General features: G+C 42.2%; 1 protein-coding gene across 1 annotated transcript; it reads left to right on the top strand.

Annotated features, from left to right (window-relative positions):
• Positions 1-295: 295 nt before the first annotated feature.
• Positions 296-23,959, top strand: LOC115770321 (probable E3 ubiquitin-protein ligase bre1). The gene is made up of 5 exons (XM_030715558.1): positions 296-326; positions 7,881-7,919; positions 22,820-23,194; positions 23,248-23,345; positions 23,846-23,959. The coding sequence occupies exons 1-5, from the start codon at positions 296-298 to the stop codon at positions 23,957-23,959; spliced, it is 657 nt and encodes a 218-aa protein (XP_030571418.1).
• Positions 23,960-26,456: the final 2,497 nt, after the last annotated feature.

Here is a 26,456-nt window from a genome sequence, read left to right as displayed (position 1 = left end):
AGAACAGATTGATTTTAAAATGAGCAACAATTTTGCCTGACTTTCTTTAAATGTTTAGGAAATATAATCTAGGGTATAGGCTATAAAAAGAATGGCAGTGTTAACAAAATGGTCATAGGAAAAACTTAACATCTAACACTTTTACCCTTAACAAATCCTCTTTCGAATATCAAGAAAGCTGCGTTGACCTAAATCGATTTTATTTCGAATTATTTTCATTCATTTTTTTTTTTTTGGCTAGGATCAATTATTCTTATACCACAAATAATAGTTGACTTTATGCCCAGGTGTCCGCATGCAGATCCACATTGCACCATACCTTGGAGGTATGCATGGAAGGGGGCCAGCATTTAAATGCACATATTTCACAGTAAACATGACTTGACAACATGTCTGCCTTTTTCGCATGGTCTAAATATGTAAACAAATAGTTTCGGCAATTGCCAAGTGGGGCATGTCAGGAGCACATGCGAAGGCCTCACCTCCACATAGGCATACAGGTCAGGTCCAGACCCGGACCCAGACCCAAGTGCATGCCCATCCCACCCGGCGACTGGCTGCATGTTGTGGCATGCGGTTGTGCAACGGCAACAACTTTTGCAACATGCAACCAACGAACCAGACGACTCGACTGCCTCTGCTTGGCTGGCTAAATAAACGAGGCCTTAAATCGAACTTTGTACATGGCTCGGGTCGTTCTGGATTGTTGTGGGTTGTTCCGGGCCAGGGATCGGCACTCGCCGGGCCACAGGCAGGACCAAAGCCAGAGCAAGGCAGGTAGCTACAGGGCTGCCGTCTCGTTTGAGGTTAACATATTTCAAGCCGCCACCCAAGCGACTCTAACGACAGCCTGCGAGCCCGGCTAACTGCCTGGCCATTTAACATGTTGCCAACATGCGTGGCAATTTTGCAAATTATAAATTTTCCACCTGCGCAATATGCTGCATGCCTGGCCAATTGCGCGCAGACTGGCGCGGGGATGCACAGCCCACATAACTGTTGTTTAAACTTTTAAGCGCACACGCTTCCTGCCCGCAACAATAGGAGTAACAACGACGACAACTATCTGACAATTGATCGTTGTTTCCGCTACTGCTCGACCCAACTAGATTCAACTTGGCTTCTTGCCGCTGTCAGCTGAAATAAAGTCGACACCGGCGCGGCTCGGCGCAGCGTGTTGATAGTATTTAAACACAACACTACAACGCTCGAATATCCTGATACATGGGCTCTGTAAATACTCCTGGAGCTGTCTGTTGTTTCCGTATTCAAATAGTTGGCAGCACTTTTCCGTGTAAAACACAGCGTATAACGCATGTTTGCCCTCATTCACCACAAGTTGTGGCCAAAGTTATTGCACGAGCAAGCTCAAAACTGTTCTGTGATGTTAGACATTGTTTAAATAAAATGTTATACAATATCATAAATAAAAGAGTTTTATGTGATAATTAATGCTGGGATGTCAGCCATGTGATAGTCATATAGGCCGACACTGAGCAGGAAGATCAGATCCCCATGATGACAAAAACTTTTAAGAATATTATTTCTTCTTTTATATTATAATTTAATATTATATCAGTTCCTTATAATATTATATCATTTTATCGTTTCATTAATTTAAATAAGTTCATGATAAACGATTGAATGCGGATTCAATCCCAGCTGCATATTATCGCCTAGATAAATCAATTTGTACATATTTATTTAAATGTTCAATTTGAAATAAATTTAGTGAGAACAAGGTCCATCAATAATTCAACTGGGGCAACTGACCCCAGTGCAAGAAATTTGCATTGAACAAAACGGAAAATGCGAGCAATTTGCGTAAGAGCAAATTAAATATTGTAACTGTAAAATAAATCTGATATGTATCGAAGCCAAAGTGCAAAGGACAACAGACAACAGGACAAGAGGACAACAGACAGCACACAACAGGATAGCAGGACAACAAGACAACAAGACAAGAGTCGGGTCGAGTCGAGGATGCTTCCGTCTACCGACTGCATAAACAAGACTGCAGAAAAATATAAACAATATGCAAAACATGATGAAAACGTACAGTAAACGAGCAGGCAAGCTCGGCAGGCGGACTCAAAGACTGGGATCTCAGGCGACTGTACCAAATATCGAGTATACGCACTGTGGCTCCACTCTGGCTACATGACTTTGCATCCCAATAGGAGGCAGAGCGTTGCAACTGAGTGGGCGGGCTGCGGTGGCAATTTGTAACAAGGTCAACATCTTGAAATATGCTGCCATCAATTTAACATCAAATGGCCATAAATCTTGGGCAGCAGGATATGTATTGAATAACAACATCGAAATAAATATTTAAATACATAAGCTATATGTCGCATCAACAACAAGCTGTACGACAAATATTGAAATAAACGCGAGCCAATAAAATTTCGTACCATTCAAAACGAGCTCCGAGCGGTTATGTCCCGATTGCGACATCAATTTGCATTAAATGAACGTAACAGCAGCTAAATTAGAGCAAAAGTCCCTTTTCAGTTTGATTGACGTTGCATCAATATCAATCGAAAGTCAACAGTGTATCAGACAGTGTATTTTTTATATAAATGTATATCGCATTTAAAAGCATTTTTCCGCTTCTTCTTTTAAGTGAGTTTTTCGATTGTTTGTCTTTGGCTTCTGTTTGCCTTCGTTGAGACACAAAGACAACGGCAACGAATTTAAAATATTGGTCTGAGAATGGAATTCATTAAAAATATCGAAACAATATTTTAATGTTGGAGCAGGACGCCAGGGTAAACAGATTGTCGGTTGATAAGTTATTTTAAAAGTAAAAGGCTTTAAATTCTGGCCATGTAAACGTATTTATTTTAAGCTTTAAATTTCTACAAATAATTCCTATAAACATTTAAAAACAAGACTGCTCAAGATGGGAGTGCTTGACTAGGAGACAGCCTAAAATGAAATGTACCTCATGCCAGCCCTAAGATAACCCCAAAAAATAGAATTTTAATATTGGATGTTTCAATAAGACTCAAAGGAACTTGGCAAGTTTTTGATGATATAAAGTAAAACTTGATTTGCACGGGCCATAGTGGGACCTACGTTCAAAATGTCTTTAGCGTTCATATGGACAAATGAACAGACGGGAGTGCAAGCATTGCTTGCTTAACTCACCTGTTGATGCAATATATCCGTTTTTGGGGTGAGAAAAGACTCATACTACTTATGTGCCTTCTACCCAAAACCATTTTACCATTTTTGTCTGCTTCAATGGGTACATGGAATAATAAGTGTAATATATTATATTTTATGTATGTTTATTAGTAATTAGCTAAGATCATTAACAGCTGACTTGACCTATATGGACCCTTATACAGTACTGCATGTACCAGCCTGTTACATAATCATGTCGTGAAAATATTGGTTAGATGTTTAGGGCAGGTAATTGTCCAGCTCCTAAAATAAGCTAGATATAGTATTAGACCATTCGCTTTGTGCATAGAGTAGAAAATTCCCATACTCTCAATTAAATTCTCGAAGTGCGGCGCATTTATTTGACACATAGTGCGGTCAATACATCACATGCCGACATTTTCTCTCTTCATGGAAATCGGAAATTTCCAACGCACTTCTCCACTTAAATCCATTCACCAATCCCAGACCAAACATTTTTGCGGATCCTTCAGCAATCCGCACACTTAAAATATTTACGCAATCAAAATTAATGCAACTGTCATGTTTTGGCCCCCTCGAAGCGTTAAATGCAAATACACTTTAGAATTGTAGCCGACCGCATCAGGAAGCTGCACGCACCCTTGCTCCTTCTCACACGTATGCCAGCTACATTCCCCTGGCTAATGCATGTTTAAATTTAAACAGTAAAACCAAACGCATTACCAACAACAGGCTGAGTGTCCTCTGTGCTGTGCTGTGTGTCTGTCCGTCGTTGTCAAATTACCAAACTGTCCTTTTGCGTAATTTTGTGGACATTGAAAATCGCTTTGATTGAACCGCATGCCATGCAGGCAACAACAGCAGCAACAACGGCAGCAACAACGACTGGCGCACTACAATGGCCGCACATAAAACAAACAGACCACGTCCTGGCAGTGTCCTGGCCACATCCAAATCCACTCGCAGTTGCAGCTGTAAATGCGCTCCGCTGCACTTACACGCATCCCAGCTTCAGTTCGATGTGTAAACTGTCGATGCGGATGCCATGCGGATTGGATATTGGAGAATTACCGTATTGGAGGATTGGTGGGTTGGGGTATCGGTTTTATGCCGCTTGCGCCCGAATGGAGACGCATTTTACTGCCCTGCTAATCTCCGAGCGATATGTTTCATTCTGCATTAAAAGCGAAACCAAACTCGGCCAACTGCCACCCAGCGCACCAGGAGGCAGGGAGGTTTGCCGGCCCAGCAAGTTGACTTTGAAAATCAATTAACAACATCAAACAGACACTGGATGCTGACGTGGACAGCTGTTGGGTGAGGCTCAGGGAACTGCCACCCGCCTCCAATGGACTGCAACAGCCTCTTGCCGCCTCGCAAGTGTGTAAATTGCAACTGTAAATCAAATATGACAGCGCAGGCGATGCAAAATTTCCATGTGTGTCAGTCACATTAATTGTCCGCGCCAAGTGGGCGGGTCATATGCCCGGCGAAGGGGGCGTATTTTATTGTTGCGTTAATGAGTGTGCATAGCATCGCCGTGGGCTCAGTCGGCTGGGTGTGAGGCAGGCATAAGCCATGGTTTGGTTCCTTCCACAGAAACTGACTGCAGTGTGCTGATGTGGCATAAAAATATGTTGCCATACGGCATGTGGCGCAAATTTTAATTAATTATATGTGCAAGTCGCTAGAATAAAGGACATTAATTGGATATTAATTGCATAAATGACAAATAGTTGGCAACATTGATTTGATCAGCACATCTGACAATTAAATATTTAAGAAATATGCCAAGCTTTGCTATCAAAACTCAACACTTCAAATCAAAAGCTCCGACAGTCGGATAGTCTTGTCGTAGACGGCACAAAGCATTTCCGGTCAATGACCACTCGTTAATGAAAACCATTTGCAACTTTACTAATTAAACAAGCAACAACTTTGTTTAATCAACGTAATCAACTTGAAACGACAAGCTCACACACACATACAAACACACAAAGATACCCGACAAGTATCCATTCCCTTTGCTAAATTCAGACACAAACTAATAAAATTATTTACCCAACAAAAAGTCAACCCACAACTGCACAATGCACCAACAAAAAAACGCATGGAAAGTTATGAGCACGTAGATGACATAAAATGTGTTGGATCTGAGATGAGCAGCAGCTGAGCTGGGTTCGCATCATCGCATTTGCATGCAGCTCGCAGCGAACATGACGTGATAATTAACCCAACTGCCTATATCCTCAGCAATGCCCCCAGTCAGGTTTATTTTCAGCCCCTTTGCTCAAATCAGAGACAATTTACAAGATGCAAACATCAAATTTTATGACGTCTACGCCATAATTATGCGCGATTTGTTACGTACGCAATGCTTGGGGATGGATAGGCCCATATATTTGGAAAGTTGGCTTACCAGCGACAATTTTAATGGGCAATTTATGGGTAGATCTTAAGCAGAGAACTGTCAGGGGTGTAGGCAAAATAGTTGTGGGGTTTGAATATTAATGTTCTACCCAGCTCATGTCAATAAAAGTTTATGAATTCGTGCGAGATAAGCATCTGATACGAGCTTTAATGGTTTATGGTCGAAGCTAGATATATTGAGGCCAATAATAAGCACTAGTTGTATACTCAGCCAATTCGATCTGAGTATGAGCTGACTTTAATATGCCTTATTTCAAAAAACGAGTATTAAAGCTCTTGCTGTCGTCTCATTGGATTCTTTATCCTTAGCCGGGTCTTTGTTGTCGAAAAAATGCCTGATGAACAGTGTCAGACTGAAACGCAAACCGCATTATCTCATTCTCTTTCCGCTTATCGCACTGTTTATGTGACTTGGGGCCATCCCGACATGTCTGCGGTATGTGAAAGCATTTCCCATAAGACCTTTCATTGGTGCAATCTTGCCTGGTCGGCTAGACGCCATTAGATGCCACAAGAAGCTAAGCGCCGAGCTGTTGACTGCTCTGTGGTGATAGCTGAGAATTAATTAAACGCCGAATTAAATTAAAATAAAACCGCAAAGTCGCAAACTGCTTTCAAGTGGGGAGATACCCGGACTATTGCGGCTATTAATAATGGCATAAGCGACTCGAAGATATATTCAGATATACTGTTAAACAGTCAAAGCCCTTTGAGGAAAACTTACTCCTCAGCCCCGTCGGCTTTTTTTGCTTGAGCGTTTTGATGGCTCTGTCTCTCCGGCCTCTCTGACCACCATAGCCTTTGACGTCTGCTTCCTCTGCTTTTTTTTTTTGCACTCATTGAAAAAGGCACAACAATAAATGAGCCCAACCACGACGACAAGAGAAAAAAACAAAGCGAAAACTCCTCGGGTGAAAGGCTCGTGGCGAATGGTCCGATGGGCAAAAGGGTCTATGGGTCGGGCGGAAGCACGAAACGAAACAACTGCAGCAAATGCAACTCTGGCTGGGACTTTCCACTTCCGCCTGCCCTAAAAGTTTAAATTCATTTCCGTTAGGGCATAGATTTTTGCGAAAAATTAATTAGAAGTTGCACAAACACGCGACTGGATTGAATACAGTGCTTTTTTCATTGCGTTCGATCCCAAAAGGATTCGTTTGTTTTGCCTTTTATTTTCGTCTTTTATTTCATGCCATTTATGTAGCATTTGCTCCATTTAGCAGCACCTAAATAATCTGCGACAATTTGTCGAATACTTCGCAGAGATCAGCTCTTGCAGGTTTCGCCATGATTCTTAGCGGGCAAACTGATTAGTGTAGTTGCCTTTAAAGTGTTTGCGCCAACAAACTGTTTACCCAAAACGTTTTCCAATTGCTTCTCTTTTTAAGCTCACCTCGCACTTCTCAACTAGTTCTAAAGACACGTTCCTCTTGTCGTTTTGTAGTATGTAATTAGTAGCAATTAATTAAGATTAACATTTGATAGCTTCTATTACGAGGGGGCAACAATGAACGTGTCCAAGCCTTGGCGTCGGGCAGACCAATGTCTACGAGTCTAATGTGTCGACCAGACAGACTAATTTCCCACATAGGTTGCTTCCACCTGACAGAGATAAATGACTCAGTTTGCACTAAGTACACTACGATTAAATAGAGGGGAAAAAAGGGAAAAGTATTCTGGGTACCCACTTCCAGAATGCCGTTTTATATACTCGAACAAGCTTCTACTAATATTTATATGAACTCTTCACGCTGCGCTTCTTTTTTTAATATTTGTTTTTTTATGGTTCGCGGTAGGTATCCAACAAGTTCTTTGCGCAGTAGTAGAAAGTTCCTAAGATATGCCCTTTAACCTTTTCATTCAAAGAGTTCTTTGGTGCAATTGTGCGATATATTTCCATACGTAACATTGTTTTCATGCATAAAATAAATTTTACACCGTTTGTGGGTTTCGAGGTATAAAATAAAGGAATTTTTATAAGAGTTTGATTGTATCCAAGGCGCATATAAAACGTTTAGTTGAAAGGCTGATTGCAATATGTGAAAAAAGAAACAGAGATAGAAACACAGATGCTCCCTTACCTAATATAGTAGTCCAATGTTGTCAAGATTATAATTATTTAGTTGCTTCTCTGCTTAGTCAATAATTTTTTGAAACAGAAAGATTTACACAAAATACTTTGACTTCTTATCGTTAGTTCCTGTTACAGTTATAGTCGTTCCAATCTAGTAGCTACTGAGCTTGAACTAAATTAGTGCACTTTAAGATGTACTTAAACCTTTTTCGTTTCATTTCAGGCCTGAAAGATCCGAATTTGGATAGGCATACCACTAAAGGTAAGCAGGCTGTGTTTTTAATTGTATTTATTTCTTACGTTAAGCCAGGGAAAATCAAAAATATATTAGGGCCCCTACTTAAACCCAAATTGTCTAAATAATTGCAAACCAAAATTTGTTGCTCGGCACAAAGTCAAAGGGCACCACAATAACCCAAGCGAAACCCACACACTCAACCACAATAACTATAAATTCCCAGGCCCCAGTGTTCAGATGGAGAAGCTGACGAAGACACCAACCAGCAGCCTCTTTAAAACGCAATCAAGCTGAAAATTAATTAAAATTTTAAGCGGGATATGAAAATAATGTGCAGCCGAAAGAAATTACACTGGCAAACACGCAAACAAAACAGGAGCAAGATCTCACTGCAGCTCACCCAAAAACGCCCCAGCTCCAAAGCCTGAACCACCCTTCACCTCACTTGAAGCAGCGTTTAATTTAAAACTCACTTGTTACATTTTTAGACGCTGACTTCGACTTGTACATTCTCTGGATTCCCGCCACAGTCCCGATCCCTGCCTTAGACCCCGTCGTTGTCCCAGTTGGAAGTCGTCTCGATTTCATTAAAAATGTTTTTATGCTCACATTATCCTTTTACTTTAGCGTCGACTTCACGTCTCGCTGTTTTAGTGAGCAATTTAATTTGACTATGAAACGGCAGCCGCATCCTTGACACTTTCGCTTTTCCGCCGCACCCCACCCACCCTTTTTCGTAGCCCTGCCTACCCCTTGCCAATGGCTTGTTTTAAGCAGCTTAAGCTTGTCGTTGACGTCCTCGTTATCCACGGTTGCTGTTGCTGTTAAAGGGCTCATAATTTCACGCTCCGCGCACACACGCGCCCCCCTCATCGTGCACAGGTGCACCTGTGACTGCCACTCGTTCGTGGCCTTTAAGTGAAGAGTTCCCACTGAATTCTGTGTGCGTGTGCCGACACAATTTTCACCAACAATTTTGCTTCTTTTAGCTTTGAGTTTTCCTGCTTGAGTTGGAGAAGACCTCACTTCAAATCCAATAAACTTAAGTGCGCCGCCGCTGGCGTTGGCTTGGCCTGGCCTGGTCTGGATCCGATGTTGGTCTGTCGCATTGCCACCATTCTGGCTTGTTGGTATTGCATGCCACACGATCCCTTTCTTAGGAGTTGCCACTGTTTGAACTACTCTAGCATTGAACTAAATGTTGTATAGGTGACTGTGAATTATAAAGTGTACGAAGCAACCTCTCAATAGCTCATTGAAAATTTTACTTGTACTTACCCTTTTTGTTCTACTCTTTTTACTTTTCTCGCCATTTATGTTGTCCTTCGAAGCCTTGTTTCGATTCGACTTTGACTTCTGTTGACCCTCCTCCAGTACTCGTAGAATTAAATGAAACTTTCAATTGCAAGCAGGAAAAAATCAAGGAAACTTATTGCATGCCTTTTAGATATTGAAATGGTCGACATTAGCATCTACATACGTTTGCTTGTATTTATGGGCTTTTAAATGGATTGGCCTGTCCGGATAATGTGATGAATGGCTGTGTCATTGCACCCAGCAAAAAAGGGCCGTAATTATTCTGTAGTGACAAGACTGGCTTCTTCACCTTTCAGTACTCAGGACCTATACTTCAGCTGCATAATATGCCATAGCTAAAAATAAACTCATCTGCTGCTCCCACTCGTATTCCCGGCTACATCACTTTAATTCCATAAATCAAATGGCAAGAACACGTTAAGAAGACCATACGAGCAGCAGGGGGAATAGCAGGCTTAAGGTAGACTGCAGACCGCACATATCATAATATTTAACATATTTCACTTAGTCAAACATTTAATCCTGTAACTTGTCTGGTCCTCGACCTGGCCCTGGCCCTGGCCCTGGCCCTGGCCCTGGGCCTGGGCCTGAGCCTGGCTGGTATCCGCGTTTACCTTCTGGTTGCATGCAGGCCGTGGCGGCAACATTTTCATTTCCGTTGGCGTTTTATTTTTATTTCTTATTACACGTTATCAAATAATGAATATCAAATGTAATGCTTATCATTTATTTGCCAAGGCGAGACCCAAATGGATTCGATGGCAGGAACTTCTGCTGAAGCTGACCCAGCCCCAGCTCCTGCCCTAGCTCCAGCCCCATCTCCAGCCAGGTGGCAACATATATATTATAATATTTACTTAATTTTCATTTCTAATTTTTCGCCTTGGCATGAGGCATATGAAATTGCTGCCAGACCTTGGCCATGGATAGACAAAGTGGAGAAAAGAAATGCTGCATAATAAGCGAGGCTCATAGCGAAAGTTGTTGTTGGTAAAAGTCAATTGGGGTGTGCGAAGCGAGCATGATACCTGATGTGCTTTGCAGGTGGTTTAAACCGGCATCTAAAGCGATAAGCACAGTATTTGAATTTATAATAAAATGAAATGCGAATCCCTACAAGTTTGGCTCGCCCCATTCTTTAATGCATTTGCCACTTGTGCAGATGCTGCCACCACGAACAAAAAAATTATTCAAATTCAGTTCGTGGCTGCCGCCATTTTCCTGTCACTGGCTGTGAAAACTCACAGCTTCCCCAGCTGCTTCTTGGCATATTTCAGCTAATCTTTTGGTCAGCAAGCACTGACACTCACATACCATTGCCTTTTCCGTTCTCGTTCCCATTCTTATTGCCCATGACCGTCTGTCTGTTGCCTTGTTGTCTATTCGCTTTTTGAAATTCCAATTTGAATGCTTCGTGGTTTTTCCAGCGACCGCCCCGCCCGTTGTGGCTGTCCCTACGATTCAGTGGCTCGAACCAATATTATTTTATTCATGCCATCGTCATCTTATTTGTCTTTTTCGCACTGCTGCCGTTTTAGTCGTCGTCGTTTTCTTTATTGCACTTGAAAAATCGTAATTAGAATTGGTAATGTATTCAAATTAACTTTCATTTCCGTGTATTTGTTTTGCCTTCGCTATTCCTCATCAAGATTTTGCGCTTTTTGTGGAGGCGGACATCACTCCCACCATCTACCTGTGCAGCGAAAGCTTTAACTTGACACTTAAGCGATAAGCGAGAAATGATATTATCTGAATATTGAGTACAAGAAGAATTTGAGCACCCTCATTCCATTTGGCTTCAAACTAAAATTGATTCTTCCTGCTAACATTGGCGTAACCTCTAAGCGAAGAACTTCGAGACAAAATGATCTACTGCAGCAGGTAGGCAGAGAAGGAATTACTCGTACCATCTAGCACATACTTTTGCTACAATATTTCAAAATCTTTGTTTGCCCTGCTACGGAAGGAAAAGTTTTGTCGAACAAAAAGAAACTGAACGTGCGGCGGCATTGAAAAAGGGGAAAAGCTAAGGAAAATGTGAAAGCAAGAAACTGAAACTTTCGCAGGCGTAAAGAATTCAACTAATAAAAATCAGCCACTCAAGTGCGAAAAAATCGCGAAAAGCATCATCAAATAATGTGCCACTCAAGCCGAATGCCAAGCGTGTCCAGCTCCATCCCCAGCTCCAGTCCTTATCCAACCGAAAGACAAATAGAAAACAAAAGTAAAATGTAAAAGTGAGTTGAAATAAAACTATGCTACGGGTAGCTGGCGAAAAGTTGCGCCGCCAGCCCAAAACCCCAAAATAATACAAAATTGGCAGAGAATGCAGCCACACGCCCACCAGAACGCCCCCTTTGGATATACGTCATCAGGCAAACTTCGATGGGTTAGCCGAAGCACTGAAGCGCCATCTGTCTCTCCTTTTGGATGAGGCGGTGGGATGGGTGGGGCGATGGGAAGCGTTGGCCACATATTTCCGCCGCCACGAAGCGTGCTAGGTATTTACCCAGCTGGTGGAAGCGTGTGTGCGTAGCGGAAAAGCAATTTTCCTTTGTGTCGTGCTCAGGTTTCAGCTCGGATTGTTTTCATCGTCTACGTTTTCCGAAAGAGTTTTTCGTACGCGCTGCACTGAGCTGGCAAATTTGTTGCAACAGAAATAAACACTTTATTAAATGCATTGGAATAAACGCAGCCGAAAGAAACTCCTCTTGAGCGTTTGTTTTTGTCTACACGGCACATGTGGATAAGCTGTGGGGATAAAAAGTTGGCGGGCTCTTGGCACAAAGTGAATTTGGTGCTAAGCTTTGCTAGAAGATTCAACTGTGCAACGCAGCAAAATATAAAAGCAGGGAGACTAAAGAGTCGAGTCAAGTTTTGTAAATATTTAATTTTAATTTTTTACATATCTATAAAAGAAATGTTCCTTCAGTTTCGTATAATGCCCGAGTACATGCCTCAATTCAATCATTTCATCAATTTCACCGAGTATACAAATTATGATTTAAATATTTATTTACTTTTTGCATGAGCCCCAACCCAAAGCGCCAGCCTCTCTAATCCCGCACACTTAGGCACACAACTCACACATCTACACATAATCGAAGCCAGGAATCAAATTATGCTAGAATTGAGATTGATTTTTTATTCAATTTTAATGCGACAAACGAAGGCAGATAAACAGACACCGACACCAACAACAGAATCAACTCTGATGCACACACACACACACGCACGCACACTCTCACACATGTCCCATGGCTCTTGGCCTGTGGGCCGATGGCGTCAGATTCGTTCCTGGGCCCTATATACCCAGTTACAGGGTGCTTCAAATCAGAGTCAAACACGTGGCCATGGCCTCAGCAGCTCCGCATCGGTGGCTGGGGAGAAATTATTGCAACGATGGGACACGGGGGAGTGCCACTGGATTAGGTCGCTGCCGGCTGTCCTCATCGTCCTTATGGGGAACTTTTTGAATATTACAACATAAATCGATTAGCTTCCAGCAGTCTGCATCACATGTGAGTGTGTGTGCGTATGTTTGTGCTTCTCTTCACTTTGTGAGTGTGACTGTATGTGCGCGTGTGTGTGTCTTCTCACTGATTGACACTTGAAGTAAAATTTTTTGCTCTCCACTTTTTGCTGTTTGCTGTCGTCCATTGATATGCGTCTGCCACTTGACTTGACAACAGCCAACGATGGCACCGGCGCTTCATCTTCATCAATAGCTCCAGTTCCAGTTCCAGCTCCGTTTTCAGTGTGTTCTGCCAGCGAACTTGTTTGAAAGTGTATTCTGCTACCCCAAACCCTCCCAAGCTTTTATCCCACTCTTTATTTTAGATGCCATGCGACGATGGCAGCTCATCAATAGCTCTTCATAATCATACTGGCAAATTGGCTTTCAGTTGGTGCCTTCGGCTTCGGCTCTCAGTTTTTGGCGTGTGTGGTGCAGTGCAGCAACGACCTCGATTTATAGCATAAATTGGTAGGAAATTAAACATTGAGTGCAACTCGAAGGGAATTAAGGTCCATATCCAGCTAGGCTTATTAATCGCTTAACTGCCGGAAAAAATTGCTATATGATAATTGTATTATTTCTTGGTCAGGCCCAAATTGAATATTGATTTCTGGTGTCAGTGGGTCAAGTTAGTTAACACTGGAAATATCTCGTTAAGACAGGTGCGAATAAAATGCGAAAAAACACCAAGGCTTCAAAGCTAGTTTGAACACTTTCTGTGAATCGGATCATTAGTTAAGCGCGGGATCCGAAGCGAATGGCTTAGCTTAATAGAGTCATGAGCATAAAGCCTTAACTATTGTTTGTTTCTAATAAAGTATAATATATATATAATTTTTTTAGAAGAGGTTAAAATTGAGCCAAAACCAGGATTCACGAACCCAATAAAAGCTGGTTTGAGCCTTGAACCGAAACAGAGGTAGCTTCCGTTTTCGCAGGCCCGGTAGAAACAGCACTGAAATCATTTGAACAAACATTTAATATTTGTCCAACAGATTATCCCATTTCTGGCAGTCGCAAAATTACATTTCAATTTAGATCTGTTCACATCAGTATTCGCAACATGAAGACATCAACTCATCAACACGTCAGCCGAAACTCTCCAATCCAGCCCAAAAAGCATCCAAACAAATCTACTGAGCAAATATACGCCCAATGGGCTCAACCTCAAAGCAGTCAACAGACAAACTGCAATTAGTGCACACAAAGAGCAAATACGAGCAAATTATTAGGAGAATACGAGCTAAGGGTGGCTTCGTGTTCTATTCTGCAGTTCTCCATCTGTAATTTTACACAAATCAATAGCAATGCGTCGCGAATTCAGTACCGAAAAGGTGTGCGAGTATGTGTGTGTGTGACAGACAAATGGAGGGTCTACCTGGGAACAGGGAATGAGCTAACCGTCGAAATCAATTGTCTTGACAACAGACATCAGTCCAAATCCTATTGTACAATATTCAGTCAATTTTTGCACTTTAAAGAAGAAGAAGCCACAGCTCTTTCGGCTTTCTAGTCCAATTAAATGCACAGAAGGGTTCGCCGGGAGATCCATTGCAATTCCGCTTGATTGTTGTAGTCCTTTCGCTTTTTTTTTGTTTAATTTTTTTGTGGCACGCTCTGCTGCGCTACCTGGCCAAGAATTGAGTTTCATGCTTCGTTGAGCAGCAATTTGTTGTCGCAGCAGTTAGCTTTGACTTTATCTCCAAGCCCATCGCCATCTCGATCTCCATCTCCATTTCCATCTTTGTTTCCACATCCATGTCCCTTTTCTGTTATATTTCCATTTGCACTTTCGCTTGGCACATGGCTTTAAGCTTTAACTGAGCACACTCTCTAGGCATCGTGCAAATTGTTGACATTATTTTCGGCCTCATCATGACCAAGTGTTTTGGCTTTTGTTCTCCCTTTGTGCTCTCCGTTCTCTACGCTGCGTGGGAAACTTTCTAAGCCAAGTCAAGTTCTCATCTGCAGCATCCTTGTCGGCCTGCTTGCCCTTCGGCTGGTCGTAATTATCACGCTAATGAATCAAGTGTACTCGCTTGTAACTAATTGATATGAGAAAGTGACATGGCTTTTTATTGTTCCTGGGGGTTGAATCTCCTAAACAACCAGCTCATCTAGTTTTTGGGACCCGCTGGTCATGTGTGTGTACTGAGCCGTACGCATCTACACGGGAAACTGTGCACGGTTGTTTTTTTTAGAGTTATTTGCATGTGAATCATTTTCTTTAGAGCAGCCCCTGCGTGTAAGGTTTCCCCAGCCAAAAATTCTGTTCATATCATACCCATTCGATGCCACAACATCAATATTTATGCAGCTAATCAAGAGCACGCAAAATTAGACTAAAAGGCGTTGCGCAAAATGGAAAGAACAACAAACCAAAATCCAATCAAATCAAAGAGTATTCAGCGGCCATGCGGCTGAAGAAGGGCAAAAGGAGTGATTCATTGTGAGGGTGGCAATTGGGGAAACTTCATTTGAAATACAAACGTGAATTTGCTTCTGACATTTTCATGGAAATGATGCTTAACTTTTTACTCGTGTAAACTTTGCCTAAATGAATTTTCACGATCTTCTGGCGTTGTTTTTTTTTTTTTTTTTTTTTTTACGCTTTCAACTTTTGGGGTGCTTTATTTTTATTTTTGTAGCTCATTTTTGGCATATGGCCCTAGGGAGTTAAGAGCTTGTTAAGCGACTTTCTTTCAGGTGTTGGCAATGATTATGACGATGATGACGATGAGTTTGTGCTCAGCGCCCGCTGTTGATTCCAGTTCCCTGGAGAATTTTGCCAGCAATAAATGTGATTGTTTTCGCCAAAGGCGCCGCAGTCAAGCCTCGTTATTTATATAAACGTTATTTAGCATAAACAACTTTGCTTAAATTGCACAAACTTTGCATAAGCCAGGCGATCTCTACATAGCTGCAATCAATTTCAATTTTAAGCCTTTTACGGCAGGGGCAGCGTTTTTAATTAATCGTCGGATTACCAGGAGCTGCCCAACGGCCACAACGTGGACGTGGCCGCAGTCCTCGAGAGCGATTTACGCTCTATACTCCAGCTGTCCATTTTTTTCATTATCTGTGCCATTTATTCTATTTTTGTCGCACAACTCAACTAAACGAGCGACAAATTGCCAGAGCCTGTGGCTGCAGTGCGCGCTCGCCCGTTCTTCATCCTCAGCGATGATGAACTTTTATTGTTCCTGGCCGCGCTTAATCCTTTCACGCTTTGTGTCATCAATGCGACGGGTGCGGCAGCAGCAATGGCAATAGCAACAGCAACGGCGCCGACCGCACTTCTGATGGATTTTCCGAGCCCACGAATATTTTGAATCCTCGAATCATGCCATATGGTCCAAGTTGGCACTCTAAAGCCATGGTGATGTGTTGTCCATGGCAAAGAACGCAAAAAAAAAGAAGAAAATTGAACTCATTTCGTTTTACTCGCATTGTGGTTTGGTATTTTGCACAGAAAATCTGTTTTGAAAACCAATAAATCTGATTTATTGGCTGCCTGCCAGATATCATATCTACCCATCAGCCGGACCGATAGGTCCTACTCTCTAGCTGCCAATCGGGGCCGTCTTCATTTGTGAGCTGAGCGGCGACTGTTTTTCTGTTATGATGAAGTGTTTCGATTTACAATGAGGTTAGATCTATTGTGTGCTTCCGAATGTATATGAGTGGATCAGAATTGGCCACAGAAATTATGATGAATCGCCGGGTGTTAATAGTGTCACAGTTGTTCCTTTGTCTCTTCATCGGTTGCATTTGATGTATTTGCTAATCATCAGCCACGAATTTCTATGCTATTAGGCCCCACTTCAGATCCCAGCCCCTGCCTGCAGCTGTACCCAATTATAATCAGAGTCCATCAGGGATAGCCAGAAGCAAAAGTCGTAAATTACAGAAGGTGCTAAAAGCCACACAAACACAAAAATTGTTAAAAATAATGACACATTTGCCACATCTCCGTTGGGTCATCAGCGAAACCTGCACATAAAAGGCAAGGATGGGTTCGATGGGAGATTGCTGTTGGGGTTGAGGCTGGGATACATGATGTTGCTGTCCATTGGGCAGTAGCCCGACGTCATCATCATCATCATCCTCGGCGCTCTCGCAGTCTCGTTAGAGGCGTAAATCTGCGCTGTGGGCGACGTTATTGTAACAATCAACACCCGACGCGTTAAACACATACGAAATGATTACCAGGGAGCGACGAGCAGGCCGACGCAGAATCAGAATCAGAGTCCGCATCAGGGTTAGAGGCAGAGGCAAGGGGTGGGAACTAGGCATCGCCTGTAGCGTTTCGATTTTGACCACAGCCGAGACCCATCGGGGTGTTGACAATTCAAATGCAATAATTGCGACTATGAACCGCACGAGGCTCGACGGGATTCAGAAAAGGTGTGCCCAAATCCCTCGTCCAGGTCGCGTGTGCGTCTCGCCTTTGGCTCGTTATTTCGTGTTTGACACAATGTCAACTTTGTAATAAGTTTTGCTTTTACTGGCTTCGCGTAGTAGTACGCATAAAAAATTTCTGTAATGGCAGTTGCAGTTGCTTTGATCTCCCCCCAGCCAGGGGTAGTTTTTGCACCCCGGTTAACGAATGGTCGCAACGCAGTTTTAATGAACCCTCCACGTTTCCTTCGTCAGTGCTTGTTACTGATTTTTGATCCTGTTGCCATTGTGGCCATTGTTCTCGCACTCTCGCATTCATCATTTGCCTTTGAATTCGCTTTTTGTCGGGTGTTTATTATTAGCCTGGCAAACACATCCGCACTCGCAGCCGGCGATCTCGAGCTGCCTTTCTCCCCACTGCCTACCATTGTTGGGCATCTTTCAATGTTGGTTTAATGAGTTGAATATGTCAAATGTCGCCCTGTGCATAAACCATTTGGTATACCCATTGTTGGGTCTGCTGGCAGGGGCAGGCAAATGTAGTCATTAGCATTGGAAATTACGCAAAACATTTTGAGAGCAAATCGAGAATATATTTTACACTTTAACGTGAAGTATTACAGCTCAAAGACTTCTCGCAATAATAAAAAGGTATTAACAGTTGGACGCTTCCTCTAATCATCACACTTCTCATTTAAAGTGCTATCTAATCGCTGTATCTTAGATAAAGTCATGTGGAAAACTGCGGGGTAGAATGCTGGTTAGCGGGAAATTCGCATAAAACGCATTAGCATTGGGATACTTGAACAGATGTTGCTGCATTTGAAATTCACAAAACTAAAAGCGAGGCGCAAACAAATCCGCAAAAGCAAAACTTGAAAAGACAAAGAGGATTGCTGGGTTGGCCAACACCTTGCCTTGCTGTATCTAGTATTCGTATCTAAGCATTCTGCATGCTGCCAATGACAGTTGGTTGTTGTCACCCTCTGGACAGAAATTCGCACAGCTGAGCGCTGTTAGTGGGCTGAATAATTCCATAGAATGCGACGAATGCAAAGTGCGACAATGCTCCCCAAACGGCTTAGAGGTGCGAGTCGAGGAAGAAGTTAGCAAAGTCTGTCGCGTCTCTAATGCACATTGGCATTTACATAATTCCCCAGACACGCTGCGGGGCCGAGGGGCACTTGACTTAAGGCAAGCACCCAGAACCAAAATCAGAACCAGAACCAAAACCAGACCCAGACCCAAAATCAAAATTAGAGCCAACCCAGCAGTGAACCAAGCCAAATATCAATTACAATCACGCAAACCAAAACACAACACGGACCACTTTAGCTCGGGGACAGCGGCCAGCAATAGAACAACAAGCAAATTAATTGAAATCAATGCAAATGTCCTGGCCCAACCAAGCAACCCTCAAGGGTTGTGTTGTGCTTCGTTCTGGTTTTTCAATTTCAATAGGCAATCGCATTTGTCAGCGGCTTAAGTCCGCGCTCTGGTTTCCACTTTCCGCTCGCGAGATTTCACAACCCCCTACCTCGCCATAGAAGCCCTGCCACAGTGCCATTGTTGTCAAACATGTCAAAGCAATGGCAAACATTTGGGCTGCTTTTAATTTATCAATGCAAGTTGATTCAGTCTTCTATTTTTTTTTCTCGCTGCCCGCTTGATCTATGGAATCCATTTCGCGGTTTGCTGAGCACATGCAACTCGGCGGCGTTCCTCGCATCATCAGCAGCAGCAACAGCAGATAACGCGCCGATAATCAATGACAGTGTCCTTTGCACAGCTCATCCTTTCTGGCACTCAGCGGCCTCTTTGTGTGATAAGTAACTCATTAGCTCGCTGTGTTGCTGGCGGCGGGCTTTAGCATTATGTCATTCTGCTTTTGGTGAATCCGCGTTGGCTTTTGTGGCCATCGACCGCTGCGGGGCATATGGTTTTTGCATTTCCCCGCTGTGCTCTTCAACATATGCCACAAAATGTGCGCATTTAAATCGTAAACGAACAGACTGTAAATTAATGTGCCAATGCATAGATTAAAACGAGGCTTATAGTGGACTTGTTTTCGGTTTTGAGAAGGTGGCAGTGCCTTAACAAATTCACTGAACTTAGCAACACAACTGAACTCAGGCATTAAATTACGGCAGATACAGTACGAACCCAAAGATTGTCTGTACCAGCTTGCATTCACAGCATTTAGTAATATCTCAGCATGTATTGAAAACGTTTTGATATGCTCAATTTTCATATCGAGTTGACTCTTGCTGCTAAGCATTTAAGATATTTCTTTAAAGGTCAGTTATGCCACAACTCAATGCCAATTTCTGATACATCAGGAGCCATAAAATCGTTTGCCAGCACGCGTCGCGGTTTAAAAAGCAATGTCAATAAATTTTCACTAGAATGAATTTATTGGTAAATCCTCCAAATGGCAGCGAGGGCTTTTTGACAGGGCTTCAGGCCACGATTCAACTCGTTGACGTTACGCAAATCGGCGTCGCCTCTAAATGTCAATAAAGAACACATTTTGTTGGAAACGCTTTTTATGTCCAGGCCACACAGTCAAGGAAATCAGGCCCAAATAAGAGCATAAAAGTCTGGCAATTGCCAAGTGAGGCGCGCGTCGTTTGGCGACAGAATAATGACACGAAATCGCATAATTTGTGCAACAGACGAGCTACGGGCCACGAGCCACGAGTAACCCCAAAAGGTTAGCCAAGGGTTAGCGCCAACAAAAATAATATCAACAACAACAATAACAAAATGAAAGTCAAGGAAGCGCCTTTCAAATTGCCTGATTTACTAGTCGCTTGGGGCCAACGATTTTCCAGTTCAGAATAAAAGGAATAAAGTATGCTCCAAGGATATGCGAATACATATAGCAATTGCCCACATGTGGTGGCCCGGCCAACTAGCAACAACAAAGAAACAAAAACAAAAATATATATGTATATACAACAAAACAAGGAAATAAATATAAAAGTGCTTGGCAATAAAATTTGCGTAAATAGTCCAATTTGCATTGAATGTTGCCTTATTTATTTTTCGACTTTCTGGCCGAGCCCCTCTCCAGAAACGGAACCAAAAATGAATCACACTTTGCCCATTGTTATGCTTTGAAATTCTTGTTGTTGTTATTGTTAGTTGTGCGATTGTGTGTGTGGGTGAGTGTGTGTGCGGGTGAGTGTGTGTGTGTGTGTGTGGGTGAGTGTGTGTGTGTAGCTGTGGGTGTTAGTAAAGTGTAAATTTGGCAAATTTTGTTAAAAGCAAAATATAAAAAAATAGCCCAGAGCCCATATACAGTAAAATGACGGGAAATGGAAATGTGCAGACATTTTTCTCATTTTAAATTATCAACGCCCCATTTTGTGTAAGCAAATGGGCTGAGTCGTCTTCATAGATTGGCCGATAGAGCCAGAGCCAAGCATTGTGTTAAAATTATTTGGCAAGACTTCGAGGCGCAGAATGCTCCCAAGCTAATTATGCGGCCCCCTCTTAGAGTTTTAATTCTTTACGTGGTATGCATGTATTCCAATTGTTCTATTGTTTTTATTCGAAACTTTTGCCAGACGAAAGTGCTTCAAACTTTTCACTTCAAGCCGAATCCAATGAAGCTCAGCAATTAACAATCGGTGCTTAAATTGCTGCCAATTAACAATTAACAAGCTCCCAGCCCCAAAACGCAGCCAACAAAACTTTATTCCCTTTTTGTTTTTTTTTTTTTTTTATATTAAATGCGCATTCAATGAGTCTATTTTTATATATATAAGTCTTGTTAGTTATTAATGGATTCCAATATGTAAATGATATGCTATAATTTTAGGCCAACACGCAATCGCCGCACAATCGATTGATGACCACAGAAATTCCTCTCTCTATTAGGCATTTAAATAAAGCGACAAAACAATTTAATTTCACACGCACAAAACGCAATTTAATATTGCCCACGAAAATGTTAAGCTAATTACACACACACTTGATGTACATAAATTAAGTGCTCCCATTGAAAATAGTTTTTATACAGTATTTAAATTGATCTAATTAAACGTGATTATGTACTTGGTCTCTAATTGCTCGGCACAGAGATCGTCAAATTCCGATTATTTTAGTTTGATGTAGAATCCCAATATTGATTGTCTTTTTCATGAAGTATTCCGGTTATTAAGCGTTCTCTAAAGCCATCGTACTCTTAAAAAAAAGCAGTACCATTTAAAGCTAACACCCACCCACACACACGCCCGAACACATTAACTCATCAAAATTAACTAAGTTATTAGCTCGTTATCTTTCACACTTAATATTTACACAGTTGGCTGCTGAATAGCCGTAGCACATCAGCTTGTAACCAGGAAAAGCCAATGACAATAGGTCAGAATGCTCTGCGTGAGCATGCACAACTGGAAAATACCCTCAAAATTACAAAAACACATATATTCCATTCGAATCGAAATTACAAAGTCTAAAGACCTTCAAATGCGTAATCCTAGACTTAAATTCTTAAAGAACTTAGGTGATTCAGGGGTTGAATAGTCGGGATTGTTGAATGCTTTTCTAGAGTCGATGTGCCAATAGCAACACATTCAACAACATTCAACAAAATCCACGAATTGATCGACTCGAACCTTGATGCTGATAAATGGAAAGATTGCTCGTTTTGTCTATTACATACATCGTGACAACTTTATTATACCCTTTGTTTGCATTTTCAATGGGTAAAGAGCATAAAATGAGCCTTGACAAAGTCATAGAAAGGAGGCGTAGGGGGCAGTAGGTGGGCTCAGACTGTTGCTGCTTGTTGCTTAAAATTCAAACAATGTGTTGATGCCTTCACACCAACAACACATGCATAATTAATATGCAAAAGAAACAAAAAACAACAACAACAGCAACAGTTAAGGCAGTGGCAGCAGCAGCGGCAGCGGCAGAAGGGTAAAACTTTTTGGCCGAGCTGGAAAATTGAAAGGGTTAGCATACTTTTCGGGGCGGGATGCGGGCATCGTTAGACGACATTTTGCAGCTCTGCTGCTGCTTCATTATTACAGCTTCCGCGTCAACATCATTTCCGCAAACAGCAACAACTACATTCAAGCACACACATACACACACACACACACAGACACAGTCACACACACCCATGCAGTTGTTGGCTCTTTCAACGTTTGCTGTTGTTGTTCTTATTGTTGTTATTATTGCCATGCATAATTCATATGTGAAACGCAACAATAGGTGGCAAAGCAAACGAAGCAAAAACATAACCTCAAACCTCGTGAATGGCAGTGAAAATGGTTTAATTGAGGCTCACATAAACACACTCACAACCACACTCACACACACTCACCCACACTCTCTACTCGCAGCCCCTCGAAAATTTAAACTCAGACTCATGCTGCTGCCCTCTCAGGGCATTTACATATTTCAATGCATGCAATTAAGCGTGTAAGGGGGTTGAGTGAAGGAGGGGTAGGGGTAGTGATGGCGCCCTCGAGGAGCGGGTGGCGCTGCCAACTGTCATGACATGGCAAAAAGTTTAATTTTTTGTTCAAACTTTTTCGACGTTTGTTGTTTTTTTCATTCTATTTTCCAGATAAATATAGCTTCTAACTTTTGAGTTGGCCTGCTTTTTAGCGTAGAAGAGACAGGTTACCCGTTTTCTTAATCTTTTTTCTCCTTTTGCCCTGTCTTGCAGGAAAATCACGCCATTTTACGGTGAATGGTCTGAGCGCTAATAACACGCTTCAGCAGCAACAGTATAACCTGCAACAACAGCAGCAGCTGCAGCCAGCGACTGACACACGCAACATCTACAACAATCCTTACAACCCACAGCCACAACAGCAACAACAGCAGCAACAACAACAACAACAACAACCACAACAACAACAGCAACAACGCACCGCACACCTTTTTAAAGCGCTGGCTGCCTCTGCTGCTGTGAGCGGTAACAATAGCTTGAACCATCCGTATGACTTCTCTAACTCATCCTCATCGTCGAATGCCAACAACGAGCAGCAAGGATCATCATCTTCGGAAGCAGATAATGCGTTCTTAACTCATAATAACGGTGAGTTATCAGTTTCATATATTATGCTATATACAGTAAGAAGATCCTTTAAGCCTTTAAGCGCAATTATAGAAATCAAAGCTGCCAAAGCAACTTCACGGGAGAGATAACTTTAAAAGCAGTGCTACAAATGCATAAGAAAATTGTTTTGGTTCGTTTGAGGGAATTTTCGATTCGATGCGGCGGATTTTGTTTAGCAACTAGTTTGGTTTAAGGTTCGGCTATAAGTGAATAAATGAAATTCCGACTTTCAGCTGTTTTAGTTAAAACCCGGTCCGCAGACTGAGCAACACGATTTAATTTGATTAGGATCCTAACAGTTTTATGACTGCTGTTTTATGGCGCATCTTTGACGTTAACTCCCTAGTTACAAATTGAATTGAAGCTGGAGCAATTAAAAGGAAAACTTTCGAGCCTTAAGTAATATTTCCACTCTTGCATAATTTTTACCTCTGCTGGCACAACAAATCAAAAAACTTGCTCACCTGCCTGTTTGGTTGGCAGTTTGCCATAATTTGCACGCAATTTGCATTTCAAGTGGCCAATCCCCCAGACCCCCCGATCTCCGTTCCGGATCCTGCAGGAAGCTCCTCTCAATGCTCAAGTTGGCCACTAGCCTTTCCTTAACTTGCGACTGCCTTCTAATTACAGCACAATAATGTACTTATGGCTCAGCCTCAACCCAAGTCTCAGTCCCAGCTCCAGATCCAGGCTGGCAAACTTGGCACCCAACGTGGCGGTGGCGGCAGCGTGAAATTAATGTGAGAGCTCATAATTTGTTAAGGGAAGCGGATAGAAGACCGAGAGTCTCTCGTTGAGGGTATGGGAGAGTTTGTTTAGCAGCAAAAAAAGCAGCTACAAATTACAGGTTAAAACGCTTGGCAAAGGTGTGGCAAATTGTGGCTATGATTTATGTGGGTGCTGCACCTTGTTATGGCCGAGCATAATAATGGAGGGCATGCTGAGCATGAAACAGTTAAACTAACTTCTATATTTGATTCAATTTCAACTTGGAACTGCAATATTGTAAATATTAACATGGTGTCACTTGTGATTCAAATCAGATTTTGACTTCTTTAAACGTAAGATTGTCCCATTGGGCCTGGGAAAGCTGGAAATCTCATATTCAAGTCGCCAGTTGGTACAGCCAGTTTAATGTGCGTGGCCTGAGTAAAGTTTCGTTTGGCTTTCTCCTGTTTGGATGCATTATCAACAAATCATTGGATGGCCGCCCGTTTGGGGCAGCTATAAAATGTGGCAAAGTGCAAATGCCGCACAGGACAATGGCAGACAGGCAAAGACGCCGCCAGTTATGTAATAAAAATCATTAAAAATATAAAAATGAAAGGGGCAAGCTAACAAGGCGCTTGGACCCACGTTGCCCTGCCTTCAATGTTGATGAAGCCATGAAAAAAATTGAAAATCCTTGCCAAGCAACGCGTCGGGTAACAAGAAACTAAACGAGCACCCAGCGCCATAAACTTAAATCACGATTAAAAGTGTGATTATCCTTGTGGCGCTACAAATCGCCGCTGCAGCTGACAGAGCACAGGGCAGGCCAGACGTCGGCCACTAGACTGGGACAACAGCGTCCTGGCTGCTAGCTTGTTGTAGCTTGTTTGTTGTTGCAGTTGTCTGATTTTATATCTTTACAACCAGGCGCGGCTGTGGATGAGTAGTCAGAACAATCTCAATCCCCGAGCTAAGGTTGGAGTCTGGGCTCGAGTCCTTGGTTAGCTGCTGCTCTGTTGCCTTTGTTATTCTGCTGTGCTTATTATACCCTGCACCCATTTATAACTATGTTAGAAAGGGTATAACGTTTTTGTGAACAAGTATGTTATATAGTTTCGTTTATAAAATTATTTAAATATTATCCTTTAACAGAAGTTATTCCCGGCATTACTTTCTTTAGGCTTGTTAAAGGAACTTACTATATATCTAACTAATTACGACAAGACTAACAATAATGTACGTGGCTGACATAGGGTATATACTGCGCTGAAACTTTCAGTTAGAGGCAACCCATACTTGTTTTGGCTTCTGAATAGCCCGAGCATACAGCTCAGCTCCAAGACCGTCAGCATGTGTACACGCACACCACACAACATGTCCAAGTATCAACAGCCAACTATGAGACACATATGCACATATGCATAATTGTAGATATGTTTTGCAAAAGAGATAGTTGGCGGCACTGAGAGTGTTAGACTTTGCCATAACAAGTTGAATTTAAAGAGAAATCTGGGTAGCTCGTGTGCCTAGTATTATAAAAATAGGTAATCATTTACTTTTTTCTCTGTTTCCTTAGTCGAAGTAAAGAAAAGCTTTTTACGCAATCAAAAGTTAGGGAAAGTATTATAAGGATTCGAAGCGATTTGGAACCCTTTTATGCCCTTATACATTTACTTAACAATGGCAGCTGGAAGCCGAAAAATAAAACTACATTTAAACCGGAATTAAATTCTTGGCCATTGTCCCTTTCTGGGCTGTGTAGAATAAAGCATTATTAGCAGTCGCATTTTAAATAAGTACGAAAAATCAAAGCTCCGTGCATATGTCCAGAAAGTCCATCAATTGTTTCGCAAGTCCGGCCGCCGTTACCCTAAGCTGTCAATTGCTGCAGACTTTTGCCAATTTAACGAAACCGAAGCCATCGTGCTGTTCCTGCCTCGATTTCAGTGCAAATACAAACAGGCAAATGCAAATAAACAAGGCGTAGAAGGCCTATAAACAAAGGAGCAATCGGTGGTGGACACTCAACCCCAGACCTTACTGTCCTGTCGGACGGTCGGCTTATCACAATTCACCCATCACACGACCAAGTGGCTGCCCCTCTCTCTCTCTCTCTCGTTCTGCATGTCTGTCTGCCTGCCCGTTGGATTTAACCCCCCAACATATTCTGCCATTGGACAATTGACTCTCGTATTTCAGTGATGAACTTAACTTATGTCAAAATATGCGATAAGTAATCCTTTTTGGCTGCGACAGTCAGCTGCCTGTCCATCCGGCCTGCTCCACTTGTCCATGCACAGTCAATTCGAGCCTAGACCTGGGCCTGTGTAAATATTTTGCTTCTAGTAATAATATCGTCGGGGGGTAAGTTGATGGCCTTACCATTTTTGTACATTTTGTACATTTGTCACGAAATCTAAAACAAAAACTTTATATATATTTTCCTGAGTGTCCGTAATGAATTGTGACAGAACGGACGGATGGACATATTGACAAGGGGAGTGCAGGAAAGTAGTCAAGGCATCTTTTG

This window comes from Drosophila novamexicana, unplaced genomic scaffold (assembly GCF_003285875.2).
Source record: "Drosophila novamexicana strain 15010-1031.04,08,12 unplaced genomic scaffold, DnovRS2.1 tig00004555-arrow-pilon, whole genome shotgun sequence".
NCBI classification, from domain to species: domain Eukaryota; kingdom Metazoa; phylum Arthropoda; class Insecta; order Diptera; family Drosophilidae; genus Drosophila; species Drosophila novamexicana.
Note: the sequence above shows the minus strand (reverse complement) of the source record. Positions and strands in the feature narration are given on the sequence as shown.